Here is a 20805-nt window from a genome sequence, read left to right as displayed (position 1 = left end):
GAAAGCCCGTCGAGTGCTGCTGTTTACATGCAGCATCAAAGTTCCGTTTTTTAAAGGCACATCTAATCTAGCGAATATCAACAGCAAAAGAGCTCGACAAGCGCCCCTTGCATAAGGCTACGGCGAGAAATAAAATTGGCACGCACACTCAACTTGGAGAGGGGCAGAGGGTCTAGCAGGGGGCGCCCTCTGGATATTTTGTACTAGCGCGCCCTCTGCAGGCGAAAATGGGAAAATGGGGGTGGAAAAAACACGCAAAACAATGGCACTGTGCGGCCGCTGAGGACGAAGCCGCCCTTCGCAAGAAGGCACTGACAAAACTAATCTGACGCCAGAGCACAACGGCGACGAAAAAACGAAAGAAAGAAGTAAACAAAGCGGAACCGGACAGCCGGGTCTAGGCGCCACTGCCGACCTCGCCAGTTGCCCCCAGCTTGTCCCTCATATATTATGTTGTTCTGGCTGTACACATGGCCGTATATACAGACGTATGTGTGCAATTGTGTTTGTGTGTTCGTGTACAGCTTAGAGTAAAACAAAAGAAAAAAATGTGTCCCTCTACAAGGAGACGAGCAACGGCGAGAAACGTGATGATGCACACCAGGATTTCTTCCTGGGCGCTACTGGCTCTATGTACAAGTGACAATGTGTTTTACCAAGCTAAATTATTGCCTTAACATGAGCAGGGTGCGCCTCAGTCATAAAGGCTGGGGCTCCCAGTTTGCATAGATTTGTAGCAAAAGTTCATAGGCGTACTTGTTGTTGTGACTCTGAAGACTTGTGGCAACTTCTAAAACTGGCTATGGCCAAGAAGAAACTCAATCGAATAACGGAAAGCTTGCATGCCATTTCTACACAAGATGCCCGGCAACAATTCATTACATAATTTGTGTGTTGTTTGCATGTGTATATGCATTATATATATAATATGTGTGTATAATATGCTATAACGTTGTATATATATATATATATATATATATAACTGTCTCTAGCGTGGAGCTTGTAAAAAAAGCCCTTACTCCTGTCACTCCTTTTTGAAAAAATGAGCTACAGAGCAGTATGTCTAAAAAGGGCTATGGTACAACAATCAAGTCTCTGCCTATCACAAGAGAAGCAATGCGTCCTGTCTTTCTGGCCTTGGCACCCAAGTCTGGGAAGGATGGGGGACCCCTTGAGCTCAGGACGGCTTAGACGTCTCTTCGGCTTCTCCACTGGCCACCGAGAAGAAGCGCTCTGAAAAGAGGGCAAGAGTGCGTGTTTCACCAAAATGAAGATTGACATCATTCCGTCTGGTCAGGATGATGCATATGAGTGAACGGCACTGCGGCGACCCAAGTAAACATTTGAAGCGCACACAGAAAAAGATGTTTGAGCTTCTATAGAGGAGGCCTGTTCACAAGTACAATGGAAATGTGTCCGAGCAGTTCGCTCCAAGTACACGCAGGCAGCGTGCATGCACTGATGGCCATAGCTTCTGTTGAGAGTGCATGGGACTCAATATAAAGATGTCGTGACAACCCATTTTCTCTAGGAAGAACACATGCCTTTCCCCAGTCAATTGCATGTCCACCTTAGGCACGCTCAGAAAAAGCAGTGGATTCCTTTACACTACCTTCACATCACATCATAACTGTGCTGCTTGAGAAGCCTTTCACCAGTTTTGCCAATATACATGTGGTCACAATTCATGGATGGGACAATGTGCACCACACCGAAAGAACATCTTTAAGTAATCAGTAGGCTTGTGGGAATAGTGAATTTTAGGTTCAAATCATATTCAAAGCAAATCGCGATTTCGACGGAAAAATTTCGAATCAAATTCAAATGTATACATTGCATACATATTACAAAAAATGGGCATGTTTGTACTGATTTGAATAACCTGCACAATATTTTTAAAAAATTCAAACAAGGCCTGGGCAAATGCTATTTTTCTGCATCAAAGAGAGTGAAAACAACTTTGTATGGTAGCAGGATTTGACTTTCAGTAGAATGCGAGTGATAGCCGGTAAAGTACGTTATTTTTTAAAATTTGCTAAATTTGGAGCGCATAAGTTAGTATAACAAGCTTTTTAACTTCAAAAATGAATCGATGTGATGATAATATCGCCAGTTACCATTGAAGATTAACATAGGCTTCCCAGCAGTGCAGATTTCCCCTGATTATGTGTTTTCACTAGGCTTGTCTGAATAGTGAATTTTAGGTTCAAAGCCAATTCGAAGTGAATACAGTGAAAACTCGTAAATTCGAACTTGAATAATTCAAATTTATGAATAATTCCAACTGTAAGTTATAGTCAGGCCAAGCTCCATACAAGCCTATGAATAAAAAAGCCCGTTAATTCAAACGCGAGTAGGTTCCGTCGCGGATAATTCAAACTACGTGCCACCGTGCCGGCGGCTTGGCTATTCACTCGACAGGGAGGCTGCCGAGTTATGAGGCGGCGTGGACAGGAAGCGGAGAGAAAAACAGAGAAACTGGCACGGAGGCCAGAGTGCAGAAAACAGCGCCACTCACTCTTCACCCCCCTCCTCCCACAATCTCTCTCTCTCGGCGGCGGCCAGCTCTCCGTTCTACGTAACCTCCAAGATTTGTTTTTTTTTTAGAACTGATCTCGGAGCCTTTGAAAATCCTGAGTAGTTGTCGCTGTTAGATGGCATAACCAGCACACGGGTGCGTTGCACACCTCGGTTGTTGGTGCTGGGAGTAGCTTCTGACTGTTGCGATTCTCTGTGTTGGTGTTAGGCCTCGGCTAACGTTTGTTGCGGTAGTGCCGGTAGTAGCTTCCCGTCTATCGGGATTCTGCTGCTCCGACTTGATGGCATGTGCCCGCGGCAAATACCGTGCCAAAACACTTCAGGAGAAAACTGATATCCTGCCGGAAGTGGACGCCGGACTCTTGCCTAAGCAAGATATCGCGAAAAAGCAAGGGATACTGAAAACGACGCTATCTACTTATATAAAAAATAGGAGGACTATTGAAGACGCCTTAGAGGCAGAAGTTGCGAGCAAAAGAAGAAGGTTACGGCCCGCAAAGTATCCTGACCTCGAGAAAGCGCTTTTCATTTGGATAAAGGAAATGCGTTCGCAGGACATACCACTGAATGGCCCAGTCATACTGGCAAAGGCAGCGAACTTTGCCCTGCAGCTAGACTACGACGGCTTCGCTGCTTCAGACGGGTGGTTGCACCGTTTTCGCGAGCGCTACGACCTCGTTTTCCGTGCTGTGTCGGGTGAAATGAGCGCTGTCAACATGGAAACGTGTGAAGGTTGGTGTTCCGAAGTGCTTCAAGGCTACATAGAGAAGTATTCTCCGCAGGACATATTTAATGCGGATGAAACTGCCTTATTTCTCAAATTGCTGCCCGCCAAAACTATTTCGTATAAAGGCGACAAGTGCACGAGAGGGAAGAAAAGTAAAGAACGGATAACCGTGATAGTTGCTGCGAACATGACCGGGACCGAGAAGTTGCCTCTGTTTGTGATAGGCAAATCGAGAAGTCCTCAAAGCTTTAAGAACATCCGGTCTCTCCCATCAGGCTACGCGGCCAACAAAAGGGCCTGGATGACAGGGGCATTGTTCGCGCAGTGGCTGGGGAAGCTTGGCAAGAAGTTTGAACGCTGTGGCCGCAAAGTCCTGCTCCTTGTGGACAACTGTTTGGCTCACAAAGTCAACGTTTAGACGAAGGCCACTGAGCTGGCCTTCTTTCCAGCAAACACGACAGCAGTACTGTAGCCCATGGACCAGGGTATAATTAGAAATTTAAAATCATTTTATCGGCGTCATATGTTGGAACAAATTATTTTGCGCAATAACTACCAAGTGACGCTCCTAAGTGCACTACACATGCTTGTGCGTGCTTGGGAGCAAGTGACAGCTCTTACGATAGCAAATTGCTTTCACCACTGTGGCTTCAGCACCGAAGCTCTGCAAGCTGACGAGCCACTAGTGCTCAAACACGGTGTCGCCGCCCCCATGGTGGACGTTTTGGAAGACTTCTGCTTTGTGGACTACGTCGATGTGGACTCAAGTGCAGTGGTGTGTGTGGTGCACTCACGGTTGGCGACATATGTCAGGTGAGAAGTGCAGAACCTGTCGCTGCCAGTGACAATGATGAGGAGGAGGACGAAGCACCAGTGCGGCCCTCTGCTGTGGAAGTCATGGCCGGATTGAATGCCGCCCGTCTTTTCTCAAGTTTTGAAGAAGGCGCAGAAGAGGTTTTCTGCCAAATTCGCTCGTTAGATCAAAAAGTGCTGGTTGTCACCTTCAAGAAAAAAAGGCAGACCGCAATCACAGATTTTTTTCAAAAAATAAATTGTTATGCCCTACTCGCAGTGTACTACTGTTGTTCTTCACTTTCGTTAGTTCGAACTTTCGTTAATTCGAACTGAGGTGGCTTCCCCTTGCGGTTTGAATTAACAAGCTTTTACTGTAGTGATTTTAATAGAATAATTTCGAGTCGAATTCGAATGTTACGTACGACATATGTTAAAAAAAAAGAATACTTATCATGACCTAACTAACCAACACAACATTTCTTTTGAATGAAAATAGGGGCTCTATGCAAATGACATTTCTTTTTTGCGTTCGAAAAAAGTCGAAACACCCTTGAGTAGTAGTTTCGTTAGGATGCGAGTGATAACCTGTAAGATAGTTAACGTTTTTAAAATTTATTATACTTGGAGCAAATAAGCCGTCATAACAAGCTTAATAAAATGAAAAATGGATTTGAGGGTAACGTAATCATGGAGCCAGAAAACATGCTTATTGCTTGACAAATTCACTACCGCAAAGTTTCTAGAATTAGTCTAGTACAAGCGGAGTTCCAAAAATTTGTCACGTGCTGCAGTTGCATTCTCTCTTCTCGCCCCGAAGAAATAGCTGGAAGTTAAACAGAGAGAAATGTCATGGCAAAAAAAAAAAAAAAAAAAAAAAAACGTCACACACACCGGGTGACTTTGAGAACCTTTTTTTTTCCCTTTGAATACGTGGCTTTTCAGTGTTATCGCGCACATACTCCTGGACAAGCGGCGGCCTTTCGCGGCGGCCCGGTAACGATGAGCGCGTCATGCTCAAATCAGCCAATGGCTGTGACAAATGATTTTTGAGCTTGTAGTGTCATTGGCCAAGGGAAGAAGGTGATTTTTAGCTTTGAAAATTTATTGTGAATTACAGGCCGCTTGCTGCATTATAATATTTGCCTTGCGAATTCTCGGCAGCCTCGCATACCAATCAGCAGCGATTTCTGACCATGTTCAATAAGTGTTGCAGAGCCCTTTTAAATTTAAATGAGGGCTTCACGGTGCTTTCACGGCTTAGCACTCCTACATTGCAGTGAAACCACCTTTATAGGCAGTAACAAGCGGACTAATATACACCTATTCATTCATTGTGAATACTTAGAAAATATTCGATAACTTAAATTCGAATCGAAGCGAATTCGAATACTTAACTCTACGAATATTCGAAGCATTCGAATTTTCACACAAACCTAGTTTTCACAGCTTAGCACAACTTCAATGAAGCAAAACCACTTTTACAGGGAGATTACATTTGAACTAACATACCTTTGAATAAATGCTTTTACGGCTTAGTACTGCTTCGCTGCAGCGAAACCACCTCTACAAGATGTCACATGCGGATTATTGTGCATCTATCCTTTCGTTTCGAATGATTCACAATTTTTAATAACTTTCAATATTATAATATGAAGCGAATTCGAATAAGCAATTAATCAGAATCATTCGTTAGAATATTTGGATCACTCGAATATCCGCACAAATATAGTAATCTATCCTTCACACTGACCAATGACTTTTGCAGTTTCTGGTCAGGAACATGTGCCCCTTGGATGCTATAGGCTTGCAAAATATGGCTTAGGGCTTATGGTGACCCCTGCTCGTAACTGCAGCGGACGATCACCGCAGGTTCACGCTTAGCGAGCCACAGGGCCGTTACTCCGTTTACTCGCGTGTAGCGCACCGCTCCGCGCGCGCTCAACTGATAAGGCGTTTAGCGCGGCGCGGCAATCAGACAGTGTTCTAATGTAAAAGTACACAACACTTTATTGCCTCTGGCGGCACCCCGAACAACAGTACAACGTCCGCTCCCGGGACGCGGGTAGCAAAGGCACCTGCACGCGGACGATCACAATAAGGGGAAAACCGCGAGCACGTCGCAGCTAGCAAAGGCGAGCTTTGACACGCCGGTCGGGAAAAGGTCCCTCGCGGCTATGCTGCGCACTCTCACGATGGCCACTGGGCCTGGTCGCGAGTGTTAGGGTAAACCTCGTACGCGTAGGCCTACGGCAAGTGCGGCTCGTTGTGGTACGACCACTTCAAGCACTGGACACCGCTCTGGGCTTAGCGTACGCTACCGAAGCCAGCACTCAAGTAAACACGCCTGCCGGGGTGCCCAAGGCCACCCCGGGCAGGCTGCAGTCCGCGATTCCCAAAGGGGACGCGGACGAAGGAAAACACGTGCTTACCCAGCACCGTCCACGGAGAAGAGAACGCTCCCTCAGCGCGCGCAGTGGCGCCATCTATCGCCACGTGGTGTTAACAGAGCAGGAAAGCAAAAGTGTGTGGCCGTGTGGCGGAATGCCCGCGAAATGGTTGCGGGCGCGCCTCAGATCCCCACATCCTCCTCTCCTTAATTCACCCTACATACCGGTCTGCAAAGGCAGCCGGTCGTCGCCCATGCATGCAAAGGCGTCATGCAATGGGCAACAGCTAGCCTCAGCCTCGCTCTGCAACTGCTGCTGAAGAAAAAAAATAAACACACAAGAATACACTTGACAAATACATGGCTCCGCAGAAGAGGGGTAACGGGAGTTCATGATGCTCACGCAAGAGCGCGTCCACGGCTCGGAAGGGCAGCGTCACGTAATGTCTGACTTGGGTGATTGCGTGGATGCGAGAGATCAAGGGGAGGGTTCTGGTTGAGGCCTTCATGCGAGGAACGGGCTCACCTTCGTCTCGTCGATGTTGACGACAGCCCTGCGAGTCCGACGAACGCCGCCTCGGTGGAGGTTCGGATGGACCTCGCTGCGACAGCCGGCCCTTCTGCTGGAATAATGGTCGCCAAATCCATTGGCTGCGAGGCGTCCTGCAGCTTCGGTCGAGTCGTGTACAGCGTCTGCGACAGCTGGCCTCGTGCAGGTCTCCGAACACCTCCCGAGTCCAAAGTGGTGTAGGGGTCGGTGACTTCCTAAGTCGTCGCCACACGCACACACGCTCACACACCTCCGATGGTCGGGTCTCTCCAAACGCGCACCGCAAGGGAAGCGCAGAGTGTCATTTGACCCACTGCCCACGCTAAAGCACCAATTCACAATCCCCTCCTCCAGCGAGAAGGAAAAAAAAAGAAAACACGAAAAAAAACATCAAGTAAACAACAACACTCAAATGACAATCAGCAGCAGTAACTGGGCGGAACCGACTTCTTTGCAAGCACTGGCTGTAAAGAAGTTAGCTAACTGAGACTAGAAAGTAAAAATGAGGGCCTTCGGTTGCGGAAATAAGCCCGCCGTCCGGCGGGAAGTCACTAAGGCGACGGCTTCCTCAGATTATATCGGTGCGTGGTCCGAATGCGGTCCGCCGCGCCAGGCGTACGCCGTTGCTTGCGCGAAGAGCCAGTGGGTGCTGGCGCAGGCTCATCAGACCTGGACGCAAAGGCTTTCGGGTCTGCGATGTGGGCACGGCTGAGTTTTCCCGAAAGCGGGTCTTTCAGCAAGTACGCGAGTGGAGTCCAAGCTTTTTCCACTCGGTACGGACCAAGCCACTTTGGAGCGAGCGAAGTTGAGAAACCCTTGCTCGCATCGCTAAGAGCGTGGTTGCGCTTCAGGACGAGGTCACCCACCTTAAATGAAAGGGGGCGACGTTTTTGGTTGTACTGGGCCTTTTGCTCGGCCCTGGCCGATGCCAAACTCTGCCTCACTCTACTGAGAGCTCGACAAAGCCTGTCCCGAAGTGTGGAAGCGTAAGCAGAACAGTCTGCCGGTTCTTCCTCGTCTCCGAGCTGGCATTGCATGACACTGGTCACTGGATTTGCCAACTCCCTTCCGAAATTAAGGAAGGCGGGAGAGAAACCAGTAGAGCGACTCTCGGAGGTTCGGATTGCAAACGCGAGTTCACTCAAATGGTCTGCCCAGTCCCTTTGACTTTCGGCAAAGGCCGCCAACATCGGTTTGAGCGTATGATTGGTTCGCTCCGTCAAATTGGACTGGGGATGGTAGGGCGAAGGGGTGCAGTGATCTATTCCTAGGGAACGGCACGTATCACCAAACACCCGAGCGGTGAAATACGACGCATTGTCCGTGATCAATCTTTTCGGAAAGCCGAACTGACAAAACACTTCCTGTAGCCTCTCTAGCACCGCTCGCGCTGTCACTTTCCGCAGCGGAAACAGCTCCACCCATTTGGAAAAATGATCAACAACTACCATCAGATGAATGAACCCCTGCTTACTCCTGGGGAACGGCCCCATTAGATCGCAGGTGGCTACTTGCCACGGACGCTCACTGACAGTCGGTTTCATCAGGCCGGACGGCTTGCCACCTCTTGATTTCACCGTTTGACAGACGTGGCAGGAACGGCAACAGCGAAAAATGTCACGCTTTACGCCAAGCCAAGTCACAACCTTGCTCAGTTTCGCAAAACTTAAGAGCCACTCAGGTGACCGGCAATGGGCTCGTCATGAGAGGCTCGCAACAGTGCGGCTCTCAGACTTTTGGGCATAACCACCTTAAACGGGTCTATAGACTCGTCGTCAGTGGCTATTACTTCAGCAGGAGCCCGTCATGGCCCAGCAAAATGAATCCGCCGGGGACTCAGCGACACACGCTGTTTCAGCCCCCTAATCGCGCCCGCCGCAGAACAAACAGCGTAACGGCGCGCCTCTCAAGACGGTTCAACAGCGCCCGCCGCAAAGCAAGCAGCGTATATGCCGCTCCGTCCCTCCGAGGCTCGAAACGGAATGGCTCTGCTGAGCCTTCAGTAGCTCTTCGCTGCCGAAAGCAACTCCCATTTTCCCAAATGGGGGAGTCTGGTAGCGCGCCCACTCAGGACCGCAGCAACCGCCGCGTGCACGGCGTCACGGGTTCGCTCTCGGCACGGTGGCCTTCAGAAAGTTCCCCCCGCTCGGCCGCTACGCAGTGCGCCGCTTACCTGAATAGCAGCCAAGGTCGTCCTCATGGGGACTCCCCCTTTTCGCCGCTGTTTCGCCCCCGACGCTTGCCAGTGCTAAGGCACCGCGAGCGGCCGTCGCACAGGAATCCAGGTTCTCGGCAGACAACAGGGGCACGAGATAGCGCGTCAGCTACCACGTAGGAGTGTATTCACCACAAAAAGGGGTGGCGACACAGGCGAGCGCCGAAGGGCGCCCGTCGATAGAGGCGGTGGCCTCTTTGTGCAACGCGGCATGCCACGGAGCAGACATGTTGCAACAAGCCCGAATCGCGCAGGCGAACTGGCTCGCTAAGACTAACCAAAGGCTTAATGAGCCTTTGATACCGCGTTGGGTACCAGGCTGCTAGGGTGCATAGCAGCCAGCGGGCAAAATTCGGCAACGGCTGAGGCCGCGGTGCCGATCTGCGCCCCAGAAGCTCCACTGAGAGCCGTTTCGGAGCGCTGTCACATGGAACTACCATGCATTCCAAAGGGAGCAGTAGTAGTCCAATTTGCCCTTGTGCACTGTTCGGGTTGGGCTATGGCCCCGGACCCAAAACACGCTACCTCTCCTGTGGGAGCTGATACGTAGCGCCTCGTGTCATCCCGACTGGGGCTTGTGACAAGTGAGGGTGCGCGATTGTGATGCTCAAGGGGGCACTGGCCCTGTTCTCGAGCAATGCGGTATCTGCTAAAAGCGTCAGCGGACAGAGCGGCGAGTCTGATTCGCAAAGGCGGGCGGACTCGGCTAAGACTAATCAAAGGCTTAATGAGCCTTTGATACCGCGTTGGGCGCCAGTATGGTGACCCCCGCTCGTAACTGCAGCGGACGATCACCGCAGGTTCACGCTTAGCGAGCCACAGGGCCGTTACTCCGTTTACTCGCGTGTAGCGCACCGCTCCGCGCGCGCTCAACTGATAAGGCGTTTAGCGCGGCGCGGCAATTAGACAGTGTTCTAATGTAAAAGTACACAACACTTTATTGCCTCTGGCGGCACCCCGAACAACAGTACAATGTCCGCTCCCGGGACGCCGGGTAGCAAAGGCACCCGCACACGGACGATCACAATAAGGGGAAAACCGCGAGCACGTCGCAGCTAGCAAAGGCGAGCTTTGACAAGCCGGTTGGGAAAAGGTCCCTCGCGGCTATGCTGCGCACTCTCACGATGGCCACTGGGCCTGGTCGCGAGTGTTAGGGCAAACCTTGTACGCGTAGGCCTACGGCAAGTGCGGCTCGTTGTGGTACGACCACTTCAAGCACTGGACACCACTCTGGGCTTAGCGTACGCTACCGAAGCCAGCACTCAAGTAAACACGCCTGCCGGGGTGCCCAAGGCCACCCCGGGCAGGCTGCAGTCCGCGATTCCCAAAGGGGACGCGGACGAAGGAAAACACGTGCTTACCTGGCGCCGTCCACGGAGAAGAGAACGCTCCCTCAGCACGTGGCGCCATCTATAGCCACGTGGTGTTAACAGAGCAGGAAAGCAAAAGGGTGTGGCCGTGTGGCGGAATGCCCGCGAAATGGTCGCGGGCGCGCCTCAGATCCCCACAGGCTTTACTTTTCACCAGTGCACAGTGTAATTGCAGATGTCCAATTTTTCATGTGACAGTTATCAAAAAAGAACTAGCATAGTCAAAGCCCGACTATTTCTGCATGGTACATCGTCTGCTAGTCTTCTAGCCTAGTGGAGATTTTCTGTGCGTGTTGTAGAAGCGCGGAAACCCCCGCCCTTTTATGTGAAGCAGGTTGCATGGAACCAAAATGCAAGTAACGCCCTAAATGAGTCTTCCTGCCCAGTGAATTGAATTGATGCTTCCATGCGGTTTAGGTGCAAAATGAATGCCCGAACTGCTCTCTACGAATTATGTTGAAGCAGGGCTGAACGAAGTTGACTTTCAGTTGCTTCTATCGTCAATTACAAATGGTCACTTATATAAAAGCAAGGATAGCCATTCTGTGTACCTGCTTGGAAACTTGTAAATGTTCCCTTTGGTCTGTGCCCTGTCTCGGCTTTTGTACCTTCAACAATGCAAATGCACCGTATTTGCACCAATAGAACGCAAGTTTTTTTCCAAAAATTTTGTGAGTGAAAAGGGCACCTCGCGTCATATTTGGGTTAATGACAAAAAGTGGCACAAATATAGCACGAAACTTTTTTCAGCCTTTTCTTTTTCTTTTAAATCTTCGTCCTTCTAACATGCGCCACACATTCCAGGAACTTCGTGGTTTCGCCGCCTCGTATAGCGTATTTTATTCCGACTCGCGCCTTCAGTGACCGCGCGTGGGAAAGCACTGTGGTGCCGACGCCCGCCTGGCGTCTCAGAGCGCCGCCGCTCAGTGCACCGTTGACACAAGCGCCACTACGGTATGCTGCGGCGATCGCATTCTGAGTTAGCGCTGCTAGCACCATAGCAGCCCCAGTGGCAACACCTAGATGACAATAATTTCGGAAAAACGTCGCCTTCCTACGCCTTGCGGTCGGTCGCTGCTGTGTTTTTTCTTATGCATTGCCCATCATCATGAACAAACGGAATCAATACACGGTCGCATTCAAAAAACAGGTGATCCTGCTGGCCAAAGATAGGGGATTCCAAAGATAGATTTCCAAAGATAGGAAATTCAAGTGTGGCACGGCATCTCGGAGTGACGGAGTCTACTATTCGAGGTTGAAGGAAGTTCTGGGACCACATTTTACAAGTCGCACCGACATGCAAGGCGTTCCGTGGGCCCAAGATTGGCTGTTTCCTCGAAATCGAAGCGGACCTGGCAGAATTCGTGCGCCAACGTCATGGCCAGTTTCTGCCTGTGAACGCCGAATTCGTGCAGATTAAACAGGGGAGCTTGCACGTGAGGTCGGCATGCCCCGTGACACCTTCAAAGCCAGTCGCTCGTGTGTACAAAAGTTCATGCATCCCGTGGCATTCTCGCTTTGCTGAAAGACTTGAATTTGCCAGAAGCTTCCGGCCAAGTATGAGGAGAAACTCGTTGAGTTTCAGCGGTATGTGATTAAGATGAGGAGGGAAAAGAACTACCCCGTAGGCCAGATCGGTAACGCGGATGAGACTCCGATCTTTTTGGACATACCGGCTAGCTATGTAATCGATGAGCTCGGCACCAAGAAGGTGCGCGTTTGCACAACGAGTAACGAAAAGACCTGAGAGATGGTGATTCTGGCGTGCACGGCAGACGGGGGTAAGCTGCCTCCCTTTCTCATATTTAAGGTGAAGACGCTGCCCAAGAATGAGATATTCCCCACACCGTATGCACGTTGGGTGCAATGATGAGGGCTGGATGAACAGCACCATGATGATGAAGTGGATCTGTGTTGTGCGGGGAAGACGTCCGGGCGCACTTCGCAACACTCCAGCAATGATTGTGCTGGACGTATTTAGAGGCCACTTGACCGGTGAGGTGAAAGAAGCGCTCAGCAAAGCCAACAGTGACCTTGTCATTTTCAGAGGAATGACGTCACAGCTACAGTCAGCGGATGTCTGCATTATTAAGCCTTTTAAGGACCACGTATGCCAGGAGTATGAGCAGTGGCTGGAGGCTAGCAATCGCCAACTGACTCAATCGAGTCGCATGAAGCGAGCTTCAGTCAGCGAGGTTGCTCGATGAATACACAATGCTTGAGAGGCCTTGCCGTCAGCAATAGTGTCACGGGCATTCTTGAAGTGCTGCCTCTGGAACAGTCTGGACGGCACGGACGACGACGCGGTTTTTGTCGACAGTGACAGACTGTAGCAGCTATAATAAATAATCAGGCAAGGCAGTGATCATAGCATTTTTGACTGCTGCAAATATAAATGAAGCCCTGCGGGCGACCACTCTTGGATTGCTGTTTACAGTTGCATCACCTTGTGTTTTAATTGTAATAAACTTTTTTTTTTTCTGTCGAGACCTATTTCGCTCCTTTATTTGCCAGTCAAGTGCCCCCGATCTAGCTGTTTACGACCCTCTTCCCTCATCTTTTTTTTTTTCCCTCCCCCTTGGCTATCTTCTGCTTCACATTCATAGGGGAGTGTACCCTTTAGGTGATGTCCCATGACAGATGTCAGATGAAATATTTTTCTGTTTAGTTGGGTTCAGATCTATGGGATACAACAACACATGCACTGCGAGGCAGCCACATCATTTCTTTGAGCCACAAATGAAGAGGTATTAAGGAACAAGCCTGACAGATGCATGATGTAGGAGAGAGATACGGTGCATCTATTGCATCTCCATGGGAATGCACTCAGAGGCACTTGTGAGAAAGCAGTCGTACACTCTAGGTGACGTTGCACCACGACAACTCCCTAAACTAAGGTGAAATAACAGTTTCCATTCAGGAGCACTGGCATTAAATAAAATTGGCAGATCCCACGTACAGTGGGAATCGATAATATGCGAAGCACGAATGAGAAATCTTAATATGTCACTTTCAATTCAGCCCAATTTTACGAGGTTGAGGTGAATGGTGCAGTACACGACTTTCGTGGCATGATTATCATGTTTAGATGTGTCGTTTACCTTCGTCATCTATTCTCGTCACATGATACCAAATTTAGTATATGTTTAGCTAGCGAAATGGCCGCGAGCACGCTATGAGCGTGGTATGTTGTTATGTTCTTACATGAAACGTGTGTCAGGATTATCAAGTTTGCACCAGTCATATACTTTTGTCATTCATTGAAGTCACTCAACACGAAATATGGTATATGTGGAGCAAGCAAAACGGCCGCGAGCACAATATAAAGGGCCCAATGTACTTCAATGCAGCATTGACGTGTGCGCACGCTGGGCACAGCGACGCTGCGTTAGCAAAACGCAAGCACTCTATAGTCTGACGCCAGGCATGACTAGCGTCTGTCGGCGCGAAATGCCACATGCTGCATTTCGCGCCAATGCGTTACCCAGAGAACACTGTGTCTCTGTCTTTTCGTGAGGGAGGGACGCCGGACACGCTGAAATGTGCATGCGTCAAAGCAACGCAGGGGGGCGTGCGCTTGCGAATATATGGCAGGACCAGCGCTTGGCGTGCAACAGCGGCCTGACGCGACAAAATGACCGCCGGCTGCACTGCACCAAACTTCGCATATGGGAAGATAGCGAAACGGCCGCGAGCGCATCATCAGTGGGGCATGTAGTCATGCTGTTACATGACACGCGTGTCGTGATTATCATGTTTTTATGTGCCATTTACCTATGTCGTTCATTCACGTCACGTAATACCGAGTTAAGTACATGTGAAGCTAGCGAAACGGCCGCGAGTGCATCACGAGCGTACCATGTAGTCATGTTGTTACATGACACGCATCTGATGGGTGTCATGAAATATCTGCTACTTTCCCAATACTATTTAAATAGTTGCATACTTATATATAATCCTAACAGTCTAAAAATGAAAAGTAAGTGCCTCAGGCCTTCAAAGAAAAAGGCTTTGCTAATAAACAAATGTTTGAAACAAAGCACACAGATGGTAAACCGTGATGCTTCTCAACTGGTATAGAGCACTTTGTGATGAAAGCACATATAGCCAAGAATCAACTGGCAATTCACCATTTCTTTAAAAGATTTGATCAGCAGTAAATGGCCGATAAACTTTTGGACCTTACACTTTTCATTGCGTGCAGTTAGGATATGCAATCGCTTAAAACATTTTTAAATCTGATAAAATCAATGCCTAATCATAATGTGTGGTGTCACTTCACCCACAGTCATATATCTGAGAACTTCAGATAATTCTTGATAATTCAAACAAAACTCAGAAGTCCCTTCGAGTTTGAATTACCGGGAATTGACTGGCATTAAAATTGGACTAATAAAAAGGACATCAGTCAAAGTGAGAAAAATGTTCTGCAATAACCAATCGCAGAATGCATCAAGTAATGCAAAAGTGATAAATCAGCAGATATGCCCTTAAAAGCTATTATTTTGCAGCCCAACATGGTTTCTGCTTAACTCAAAAGGAAAATAAGCTATGAAATGGCAAAGTAGGGTAAGTCACAATGCCAACTGAGAAGTGAACCATCTTTAGACGACAAATGCTTTTTACGCAACTTCATGGTTACTCATTTCCTCTCATTTAGGAACTTATTCGAAATGACTTGCTTTAATTCTTCATGATCACAGGGCTTATGTTGGGAGAGTTGGAGATGGAAAGTGGAAAGGCAGAACTTTTTTTTCTAGCAAACAATATCTTTTTTTTTTATTTGATTAAATGTAATGAACATTGTTAAAATTGCAGAGCGATCCTCAATTGAAAAACTTTCTGGAAAATCAAACAGAATAAAGGATTGGCCAAATGTCTCTGTAGCTATTGTGACGGCTGTGGAGTAATTGTACTTTGCCCAATAGTGTCATACAGTATGCCGTTTCGGCAGGCACCTAGCCAATAAACTGAGGACAGGACACAGAAAGAAGTGACGAGATGAAGCAGTGCTCGTCTTGTTGCTTCTTTCTTTTTCCTGTCACTAGTTCTGTTTTCACAAGTTCACTATGTACCAACAAGCACTCTGTATAAATTCATAACCAATAAACACTTACATGCTACCTAATGGGATCAAAAACCTGTTGTAGTTCGGACTTTTTGAGATGACCATTGCCATGCTTTTCATGGATTCGGGACATTCATTGGAGGCAAGGTCAGTATGTCAAATCAAATGCGAGGCTCACATGTCCACTCACCGTCATCGTGGGATGGCCCCATGAGTGAGTTGTCGGGAGCGGCCTGAGCCCCGGCTGGGGGAAGGAGGCCCGCCATCATCTGGTAGTCCATATTTTCATCGAGCGCGATGAACGGCGGGTTCCAGCGCGGAGGCATAGATGCGGGCGTCGTGGTCGTTCGTGCCGATCTCGGGGAGGCGAGAAGACCTCCCACGCCCGGCGAGCTCAGCACTGTTGACGATAGCGTTGTGCCACCCCCTGCTGCACCAGGGTACGAGAAGAGCTGGACAGAGGCAAGTGAGAAGGTTAGAAAAATAGAACAGGTTGTATGAGTGAAAAAAAGCTCACATAAGTAAGCAGCGGGGATTAGCAAACATTTGAGTGCTGCAATTATTTGAACAAAAAATAGAGTATTCAAGTTTGCTTGGGCCCACAAAAATTAAACTATTCAGAATTTCGAAGTATTCAAAATGACCGAATTAACGTGTAGTGGAACCCAAATTATACGACTTTCAGAGAACCACACAAAACCATCGTATCATCTCGGGGTTGTGTAATTGAAAAAATGAAATTATAGGCAGTGACATTTAGCTTAGCATAAAAATTGGGTACAGGCCGCCTAAATAAGTCCACAGCCCGACCTTGCGCCTTTGCGAGAAAGGTAAATTAAATTCTTCTTGCCAGTGGCAGCTAATATCAGCGCTACTTAGTTGAAGGAGGCGCGAGTGAATTTTTATTGTCAACCTTAAAAATAAAATCCAATCCTACGCGTATCTTTCTACCAACAAATAAAGTTAGAAAATTTCCTGTGTGAGAAAAGGAAACCGAAACCCCGTCGCCAACCGCCTACCGTCCGAAGAGTCAGAAACAGTGTCATCGCTATCACACAATGGCGACAGAGCACGAGTTTGCATAGAATGCCTTCGTGGACGGCTGAGCTGTGCATGTTGTAAATTGTTGCCTTGTGAATTGCAACTAGTGGTGACCCGCTCGTATTTATGAACATTGACGTCAAGTGAAAGTAATTTTGCATGATGCAAACAGCTGCGTGGCACCCCTATGTGTGCGCAAGCTTGTGACTGCGAGTATGACAAAGGCAGGAGAGCAGCTGCATGTCAAGAAAGAAGTTTCGACAGACCGAAATCCTGTATACATCATCTTTTCGGCCGGCTGAAGATATTCTGTGTCGATAAAGCTTGGCAAGGTAATGGCCCCGAACATATACGCACGCGATCGAGGCGTATGTTAATGCACATGAGCTTCCAGAATAAATGTTCTATTCTGAGAAGGCATCCCGTCTCACTCTCTACTTTTTATATTGTCAACCTAGGGGAACAAAAGCTCATGCATTGCACTGGTGGATATTTGGTCGTCGTTTGATTCGGTAAAAGGTGGTTTTTTCTTTCGAACGGAGTCTAAAAGTTATCGCGAGATGCGGGTGTAACAGACCGGACTATCTGCTATCAGCATTCACCCTAGGCGATATTGTCTCCTCCTCCTCTTCACCGTTTCGTGCGCTTTACTTTCCTTCCTTTGCTTTCTTTCCCCCTTCCCCGCTGTGAGCGCGGCTACTTAAGCCCAGCAAATAAACAGCCAGGGGTCTTTTCGTCATGGCGAGGCCCAGCCAAGTGTTCATTGTCGTCTTGTCTCTGAGTTAAACGTTACATGGTGTCAGAAGTGGGATCCGAACCCACGCCCAGAAGCCCGGGCGTGGGTTTGCAACCTGCGTGTTCTGCACCACGCAGGTTGCATTCCTTGGCGATGTCATCAGAAGAGACAGAATTCGTCCTAGTCCCGATTTAATCGAAAGCGTCCGTGCCATGCCAGCCCCAAAAGATAAACAGGGTGTGCGCTGATTACTCGGGGTTGTGAACTACTTTCAGAAGTACCTGCCAGCTTTGAGCGACAAAACGGCGTTGCTGCATAGCCTGGTGAAAGAAGCATCGGTGTTTGAGTGGACAACAGCCCATGAGCGCGAATGGGACCAGATCTGCGCAGCGCTCGCTAAGCCTCCGTTGCTGGCTCTTTTTGATGAAAAAAGAGACACTAAGATAACTGCGGACGCCTCAGGAACAGGTATCGGCGCTGCCTTATTGCAAAGACACGGGGATGACTGGCGCCCAGTGACCTACGCCTCAAGAGCACTGACGCCTAGTGAAGAGCGATACGCCCAGATAGAAAAGGAAACACTGGCAATTGTTTTCGCTTGTGAAAAGTTTCATCAGTTCGTGTATGGACGAAGCATTACGATAGAAACTGATCACAGGCCATTACTTGCGATTGCTGAAAAAAACATTGCAGATATGCCACCCAGGCTACAGCGGTTTTTCATCCGTCTTATGAAATATGATTTTTTGTTGCAGTTTGTACCTGTTAGGGACCTGTTACTCGCAGACCTGCTGTCTCGTGCCGCACTACCAACTGGCGGAGGCGACGAAGTCGAGGACGTGGACGTCCACACAACGCAGGTAGTCACCAGCATCATAAGCAAAGCGACTATGTTGCAGCTGCAGAAGGAAACCATCGAAGATCCGCTTCTCAGCCGCACCATGAAACAAATGGAAGATGGCATGGCAATAGACGGCGTACTGAAACCGTATGCGGAAGAGCTATCCGTGGTCAATGGAGTGGTGCTAAAGGGTTGCAAAGTTGTGGCGCCTAAATCAATGCGTGCGGAAATTCTTGAGCGAATTCACGAAGGCCACTTGGGTATGAACAAGTGCAAAGCTAGAGCCCGTAGACTGGTTTTCTGGCCGGGAATGAGCAGTGACATTGAGCAACGAGCGCGAACGTGCAGCGTATGTCGAAAGTACGCATACAGTCAACCGAGTGAACCCCTCCTGCTACAGCCAACTCCCGACTGACCGTGGCATCGCGTAGGCATAGACCTATTTACATTCGCTGGAGAACACTACGTAGTTGTGTTTGATGCCCATTCGAACTTTCCTGACATCGAGGAGCTCAGAGGTACCACGGCGGCGGAAGTAATCAACAAGATATCTGCTATCTTCTCGCGATACGGCATTCCCAACCAAGTTTGTACCGACAACGGGCCTCAATTTGCATCGCGAGAGTTCGCGACCTTCGTGCGCCGATATGACTTCGAGCATATCACCTCGAGTCCAGAGTTCCCACGGTCAAATGGCTTAGCTGAAAAGGGGGTACAGATCGTGAAGCGTATTCTAAAGAAAACCCACGAGTCCCGGGGTGATGTATGGCTTGGTCTGTTGGCTTATCGATCTTCTCCCCTTGACAGCGGTCACTCACCCGGAGAACTACTGCAAGGTCGCCGCCTGCACGCCACTCTTCCAGAATACAACGTCGACGGAGGCATACCCGTACGGAAACAGCGACAGTCTTCCCGAGGCAGGCCACTACCACCCTTGGAAGCCGGAAATGTGGTCCGGATCAAACATGGAAGCTGGTCACGCCGAGCGAAAGTGGTACAAGAGACTGCACCACGATCATACGTGGTAAGAACGGAAGACCATGGTCTCCTGATACGGAACCGACAGCACTTGCTGCGAACGGACGAAAACTTCGACGACAAGGTCAGCCCCGAGGGTAATCCGAACCCCGACGCGAGGCCCCCGACGAAGTTCAGTGATGGACACCGTGGCAACATCACGCCGGACAACCCACTGAGAAGTCACCAGGTGCAACCAGCTCAGCCAGAGGAAGATTATAACGCCACCATTTCTCCAGACACTCCAGGAAGCCCACTGGCTGGCCTGCGCAGGTCAGGACGCCAGCGCAGCGAACCGAAGCGCCTTCACTACGGGCCATCCTTCCATCAAGTAAATGAGTGCAAAAGAAATCAGTGTTTTGAAAGTGTGTGAAGAGAAGATGTAACAGACCGGACTATCTGCTATCAGCATTCGCCCTAGGCGATATTGTCTTTGTCTCCTCCTCCTCTCCATCGTTTCGTGCGGTTTAATTTCCTTCCTTTGCTTTCTTTCCCCCTTCCCCGCTGTGAGCGCAGCTACTTAAGCCCAGCAAATAAACGGCCAGGGGTCTTTTCGTCATGGCGAGGCCCAGCCAAGTGTTCATCGTCGTCTTGTCTCTGAGTTAAACGTTACAGCGGGGTCGGCACAGAACTGCGTTGTATAACCAAGGTTTTCAATACTATATTTCTATGAGGATATTGCAAGGACCAAACTGATTGGTCATAAAATGCAGGTCGCCGTGCAACCGAGGAATGTATGATTGAAGTTCCACTGCATACAGTATAATCTCATTACAACAGACTCCACAGTGAAGTACTGTTACAACAGACTTTCATGGTAACACTGAATGGGTCTGTTATAACCGAAGAAACTCACGAGTCAAGTAGAATTTCTTCTCAATGGGACATAAAAAAGTTAATTTTTTTTTAAAAATCATTCTCCAGGGTCTTTAGCCGTTTTTCTAGCCGATTCCAAAATATTTTCACTGCAAACTACGTAGAAGTGTTTTGAAAAGTTTTTGCGCCTGCCGAGGTGGTGAAAATCATTAAGTAAGTCACATAAAAAACTGCGTTTTTCAAAAGCTTTTGACTTTGCGACGGCACAACTGCCCACCACCATTTTGGGCTCGTGGTAAATGTATTTTGTAAAGAACATTCCGTGTTCAAAAAGCAGATATTTGAAATTCATTTGGAGGACTTCAATTGGCTGCTTTTGCTGTATTGCTCCAGTATGCCTCGCTAATCCGATACTTGTTCTGAATACGCCTTCGGGATAGCATCGTCTGCTTCTAGTGCGTGGCGAGGTCGCGGCTGTGCAAAATCTCACTACTTAGTGACATTAGTTATGTGTTCACGGGCTGTTAAGGCAGCTGCAAGTGGAAGTTCAGTCTTCAGATTACGATGGCATGTCGTAATCGCGGCGAAGATCGTACACACGCGTCTCGAACCGATCGTCATAGAGTTGACTTGTTGGCGAGAAGGTTCTGCTTATCAGTACATTGGACCTTGTGACGAAGACCATGATGGGATAAATCTTTGTAC

General features: G+C 48.7%; 1 protein-coding gene across 4 annotated transcripts in view; it reads right to left on the bottom strand.

Annotated features, from left to right (window-relative positions):
- Positions 1 to 967: 967 nt before the first annotated feature.
- The window catches only part of NfI (Nuclear factor I), a 152914-nt gene continuing 133076 nt past the window's right edge, over positions 968 to 20805 (bottom strand). For all 4 annotated transcript variants that reach the window (XM_037433171.2, XM_037433170.2, XM_075882942.1 and 1 more), the window contains 2 exons: positions 15840 to 16101; positions 968 to 1233 (listed from right to left, as the gene is read on the bottom strand). In XM_037433171.2, the coding sequence (XP_037289068.1) occupies positions 1178 to 1233; positions 15840 to 16101 (318 nt within the window). In that variant the 3' untranslated portion in view covers positions 968 to 1177. The remainder of the gene's footprint in view (positions 1234 to 15839; positions 16102 to 20805) is intronic.

Source organism: Rhipicephalus microplus, unplaced genomic scaffold (assembly GCF_043290135.1).
Source record: "Rhipicephalus microplus isolate Deutch F79 unplaced genomic scaffold, USDA_Rmic scaffold_14, whole genome shotgun sequence".
Lineage (NCBI taxonomy): Eukaryota > Metazoa > Arthropoda > Arachnida > Ixodida > Ixodidae > Rhipicephalus > Rhipicephalus microplus.
Note: the sequence above shows the minus strand (reverse complement) of the source record. Positions and strands in the feature narration are given on the sequence as shown.